We start from the raw sequence: 6000 nt of genomic DNA, 5'->3' as shown, positions 1-6000 counted from the left end.
GAAGATGTCTCTTTCCTGGCACATACAAAATGGGAAGCATTGAGAATCATTCTGGAGAACTGGTGGATGCAGATAAACATGGGTCAAAGCCTATGAAGGGGCCCAAGGGAAGAGTGAAGGCATTTACGGGAACCCAGCCAACCTACACAGTGGCAACGGGAGACTCTCACAGCAATGCTGCCACGTAATTTCATTTTCCTTTGTTAAAAGAAATGATTAAAAAAAAACTCTTGGGGTTGGGAAGAACCTTAAATGTCAAATTCTATTTTCTCCTGTTGGATGACAAAAGCAAATCAGCATTTCCTTTGAAAATATGAGCACTGACTTTGGTCCTATCCTAAAGAGTTAATTTCAATTAGAAGTAGAATAAAAAAAGATTCACTAAAATATTGTTCAACTTCATCTCTTTGTTTTTCAAATGATTACTAGCATTTTATTAGCCAAGGGAGAATAGCTGGAAGAGAAATAACAAACAAAAAAATACATCTTAAGGATCCTTAAGTACATTACGTATTTACAATTTAAGTATATTTTAAAAGGCCACAGTCCATCAGTTCATAAATGCATCAACTTATGTCACAGGCCCATTTGTCCACTGTCCTTTGGCTCGGGAGACTGTCCTTTGCAACCAACCTTGATCTCTCTGATGGCATCAGAAAGGATGCTGTCATCTTAAAGGTAAACACGGCTCTGGAGGCAGGTGCTTTTCTTCAAGAAAACTTCCACCTGCCCACGTCCTCCTCCACCGACATCCATGCCACCAACAGCCAACGAAAGAGAAGCAAAGGCCCATGAACAGCTGGTACCGTGTCAGACTTTGAGGAGAACACATCCCTGTCTAGTGAGGGGTGGGTTCTGGAGCCTCTCTCCTGGCAGAGAGCTTGTCAACCGGCATTGACGGGTTCTCTGGGATTTCCCACAACTCCCACGGGCTGTCAGTTCAGAAAGTGCTTTCAAGCAGGCAGTGGCACCCACACCCGGTGGGACACACCTCCTGGGTCCGAAACCACTCCATCATGTGGCTGGTGTGTCCCCCATGCCCGCAGGTCAGGCAGAAGTTGGACGACCCTCGCACGGCCACGTGGCAGATGGCGCACTGGAACGTGAAGCCTTTGCAGATGGCGCACTGCGTGCCCCTGACCTCGCTCCGGCAGTGGCTGCAGTACACGCCGAACTCTGGAGAAGGGTGGAGATGGCCAAAAAGAGACACGGTGAGTTCAGTTCTGCAAAGGGGAACCAGGCATTGTGGGTAAGAGCGAGGTACTCATTTGGGGGATTCTGTAGGATCCTATTAGACCCCTGCTGTTCAATTTCCTTTTTTTGAATGGCAGAACCCCTTCTTCCACAACCTCACTAAGTCTTTTAAAGAGGAGCTGCTGTCATCGCCACAGTGGAAGGGTGCGGGCAGGGGGTGCAGCAGGCGCCTGGCTCTCAGAGGCCCTGGGTGGAAACCCCCGTGTCTGCAGCGGTCGAGGCTCCATCTCATTCCTCTTCCACCCCAACAGCTTCAGATGCAGAGAAGGCAGTTAACAAACGTTTGTCTGAAAGCACTGAAGGATCAGTCGACACTCAGGCAAGAGCTGATTGGTCTTACAATCTCTTCCCTACCTGCCTGCCAATGACCCAGCAGCCTAAGATGGACGGAGTCAGGCCACCACAGGGCCGCCCCAGCGCGGGGGAGAGCGGTTAGGACCGCCCTGCTCCACTGGTCCCTGCCTGCCCCGAAGTCCCTGTCCCCTTCGGCCACGGCCCTGGGGCCAGGCGGCCCGTGTTAACCGCCCAGCTCCCTTGCTCACCCCCTGCTACCTGGAGATCCTTCCTCCTCCCAGACCGCCTTCCACCGTGCTGCATCGAGTGCAGACCTTCCCACGTGCTCTACAGGCTCTTTTGGGAACGGTCCCCTCACCGCCTGGCCCTAACCAAACCCCGCTGCGTCTCGGCCTCCTCTGAAGGAAAGGCCGGCTCTGTCTTACATCCTAAGGATGGAGGGGTGGGAGGGGAGGGTGGCGCATGGCTGCCTCCAGACTGTACTCTCCTCTTGAGGCTACTGCCCCCTGGCTTCACCAGCCTTTCCCCTTTCCCTCTACTGTCATCGACCGACATACTGGACACACATCCACCCCGTGCCCTGAAGACTTCTGCTTCTGGTTCTCAATCTTCCCTCCGCCCCAATCCTTGGCATCTTCAAGAGCCACGCCACTAACCCTCTGCACACCTGGCCTCCCAGGTCACCGTCCTCTCACCTCTAATCCACCACCGTCTTTCATTCTATCCAAAGTCCACTTGTACTTCCATGCGATCAGCCCCTCTCTGGCTGTAGTTTCCCCTCTGACCAGCCTGAATTACACGGTTCCACTTCATAGTCACTTTTTGCAATTGGCCCCTCTCTCCCTCACGGTCCCACCTGGCAAAACCTTCACCTGGATGAGCCCCATCCCTGGCCTCCTCTGCGTCAGTCCGGGAGCGTTCCCACGGGAAGGCGCACTGTCAGGATGCTCGTCTCACTGACCGCACCTGCAGGTAGACTCCTGGCTTGTGTGCAGCGGTCGGGCTCTTCCTCCCCAACTCCCAGGTGCCCACCTCACACCTCTGCCACGTTCTTAAACCCCTCCCACATGCCTCTCTCTCTCACCTGATGGCCTCTTCTCTCCCTTCCCTAAGAAAATAGAAGCCTTCCAATGGGGGACACTTCATCTCAACACCCCCAAATCGTCACATCTCCCTCTTCTTTCACCTCCTACTGTAGAGGAAGGGTCCTGGTTTCTTTCTTCTATCAAAGCCAGCTCCTCTGCCTCACCACAAGAGGCAGTCATTAAAACGGACAAATAGAGACTCTAAATACGTGGTAACTAAGGAAAATATTTTATGGTAGTTCCTAGTTAAGGTAAATCCTGAGATAAACTGGTTTGAAAATTTGGGTTAAAAATAGCTATGTCTTGGGACTTCCCTGGTGGCGCCGTGGTTAAGACTCCACCTGCCAATGCAGGGGTCATGGATTCGAGCCCTGGTCCGGGAAGATCCCACATGCCGCAGAGCGACGAAGCCCGTGCACCACAACTACTGAAGCCCACGTGCTGCAACTACTGAGCCCACGTGCTGCAACTACTGAAGCCTGTGCACCTAGAGCCTGTGCTCTGCAACAAGAAAAGCCACCACAACGTGAAGCTCGTGCACCGCAATGAAGAGCAGCCCCCGCTCGCTGCAACTAGAGAAAGCCTGCACACAGCAAGGAAGACCCAACGCAGCCCCCCCACCCCCCCAGAAAAAAGCTGTCTTCTTTCTCTAAGCATAACTTTTTAAAATAAATTTTATTGGAGTATAGTTGATTTACAATGTTGTGTTAGTTTCAAGTGTACAGCAAAGTGATTCAGTTATACATATATATATATATTCATTCATTTTCAGATTCTTTTCTCATATAGGTATCACAGAATATTGAGTAGAGTTCCCTATGCTATACAGTAGGTCCTTGTTGGTTATTTATCACATATAGTAATGTGTGTATGTTAATCCCAAGTTCCTGATTTATCCTTCCCCTGTCACGTTTCCCCTTTGGTAACCATAAGTTTGTTTTCAGTAAGTCTGTTTCTGTTTTGTAAATAAGTTCGTTTGTATCATTTTAAAAAAATTAGATTCCACATATGAGTGATATCATATGATATTTCTCTTTCTCTTTCTGGCTTACTTCACTTAGTATGATAATCTCTAGGTTCATCCATGATGCTGCAAATAGCATTATTTTGTTATTTTATGGCTGAATAATATTCCATTGTATATATGTATCACATCTTTATCCATTCATCTGTCAGTGGACATTTAAGTTGCTTCCATGTCTCGGCTATTGTGAATAGTGCTGCTATGAACATAGAAGTGAATGTGTCTTTTCAAAGTATGGTTTTCTCTGGATATATGTCCAGGAGTGGGACTGCTGGATCATATAGTAGTTCGATTTTTAGTTTGTTAAGGAACCTCTATAGTGGTTACACCAATTTACATTCCCACCAACAGTGTAGGAGAGTTCCCTTTTCTCCACACCCCCTCCAGCATTTATTGTTTGTAGACCTTTTGATGATGGCCATTCTGACTGGTGTGAGGTGATACCTCATTGTAGTTTTAATTTGCATTTCTTTGATAATTAGTGATGTTGAGCACCTTTTCATGTGCTTTTTGGCCATCTGTATGTTTTCTTTGGAGAAATGTCTATTTAGGTCTTCTGCCCATTCTTTGATTGGGTTGTTTGGGGTTTTTTTTGATACAGAGCTGCATAAGCTGTTTGCATATTTTGGAGATTAAGCCCTTATTGGTCGCTTCATTTGCAAACATTTTCTCCCATTCTGTGGGTTGTCTTTTTGTTTTGTTTATGGGTTTCCTTTGCTGTGCAGAAGCTTTCAAGTTTAATTAGGTCCCATTTATTTATTTTTGTTTTTATTTTTATTACTCTAGGAGATAGATCAAAAAAGATATTGCTGCGATTTATGTCAAAGAGTGTTCTGCCTATGTTTTCCTCTAAGAGTTTTATAGTGTCTGGCCTTACATTTAGGTCTTTGATCCATTTTGAGTTTATTTTTGAGTATGATGTTAGAGAGTGTTCTAATTTCATTCTTTTACATGTAGTTGTCCAGTTTTCCCAGCACCACTTATTGAAGAGACTGTCTTTTCTCCATTGTATATTCTTGCCTCCTCTGTCACAGATTAATTGACCATAGGTGCATCGGTTTATTTCTGGGCTTTCTATCCTGTTCCATTGATCTATAGTTCTGTATTTGCACCAGTACCACACTGTTTTGATTACTGTAGCTTTGTAGTACAGTTTGAAGTTAGGGAGCCTGATTCCTCCAGCTCCATTTTTCTTTCTCAGGATTGCTTTGGCTATGTGGGGTCTTTTGTGTTTCCATACAAATTTAAAAATTTTTTGTTCTAGTTCTGTAAAGCATAACTGTATATATTATGTAAGACTTTGCTTTGTGTTCTCATTAAAAACTGATTAGTTTATATTTCTTAAGTTTCCTTTACTGGTTTTATTGGTTTGAATAGATTCAACATTTAAAATTATGAAAATGTAAAAACCGTGTGTTCACGTAAACTGAATGATAATAACATGTCTTTTTAAAAGGGTTGTTCTTTGGCACTTGAGATAACTGTATATGTAAACTATTCTCCATTTCTATCTGGGTAAAATGATTAAAATGTCATCTTGCTGAAAAATTCAATACATCATTAGTAATCATGTTTCTTTTTAGTGTGTCACTTAAACATAATTTCTAACATCCTTATGAACTTTAAGACCTTGAACTTATATTTCATTTAACTAACGAATAATCTTTAGGGGTGTGGACAATTTCTAAATGGATTTAAATTTCCAAAGAGAAAAAATACAAAAACACTAAGTCACTGAGCATAATCTTAATATTCTCTCTTGCCGCTCATTGTTGCACATAATGGCATGACCACTAGTTAACAGCTGGTAAGAGTATGCATCCACTTTGGGTGATGCTGGTAAACATGCTAACTTTTGCCACTTTAGGAGGTACAAAGGGATGTGGAATGTGTTCAAAATCGCTTAGAAATGTACAATCTCCCAAGACTGAACCAGGAAGAAAAAGAAAATATGAACAGACCAATTACCAGTAATGAAATTCAATCAGTAATTTAAAAACTCCCAACAAACAAGAGTCCAGGACCAGAAGGCTTTATGGGTGAATTCTACCAAACATTTACAGAAGGGTTAACACCTATCTTTCTCAAACTATTCCAAAAAATCACAGAGGAAGGAACACTTGTAATTTACAAGGTCAGCATCACCCTGATACCAGAACCAGACAAAGATACCACAAAAAAAAGAAAATTACAGGCCAGTATCACTGATGAACACAGATGCAAAAATTCTCAACAAAATTTTAACAAACTGAATCCAACAACACATTAAAAGGATCATACACTTTGATCAAGTGGATTCATCCCATGGATGCAAGGATTTTTTCAGCAAATCAATCAGTGTGA

At 44.2% G+C, this 6000-nt stretch overlaps 1 protein-coding gene across 4 annotated transcripts in view; it reads right to left on the bottom strand.

Moving 5' to 3' along the window:
• Positions 1–397: 397 nt before the first annotated feature.
• WDR59 (WD repeat domain 59) overlaps positions 398–6000 on the bottom strand; it is an 86773-nt gene continuing 81170 nt past the window's right edge. For 3 of the 4 annotated variants that reach the window (XM_007198273.2, XM_007198274.2, XM_057534418.1), the window contains one exon: positions 398–1176. In XM_007198273.2, coding sequence (XP_007198335.2) covers positions 941–1176 — 236 coding nt within the window. In that variant the 3' untranslated portion in view covers positions 398–940. Of the gene's footprint in view, positions 1224–6000 lie in introns of all 4 variants that reach the window. The other variant, XM_057534417.1, reaches the window with a different exon arrangement.

The sequence above is a fragment of the Balaenoptera acutorostrata genome, chromosome 19 (genome assembly GCF_949987535.1).
Source record: "Balaenoptera acutorostrata chromosome 19, mBalAcu1.1, whole genome shotgun sequence".
Classification (NCBI taxonomy): domain Eukaryota; kingdom Metazoa; phylum Chordata; class Mammalia; order Artiodactyla; family Balaenopteridae; genus Balaenoptera; species Balaenoptera acutorostrata.
This window is presented reverse-complemented; position numbering and strand designations above follow the sequence as displayed.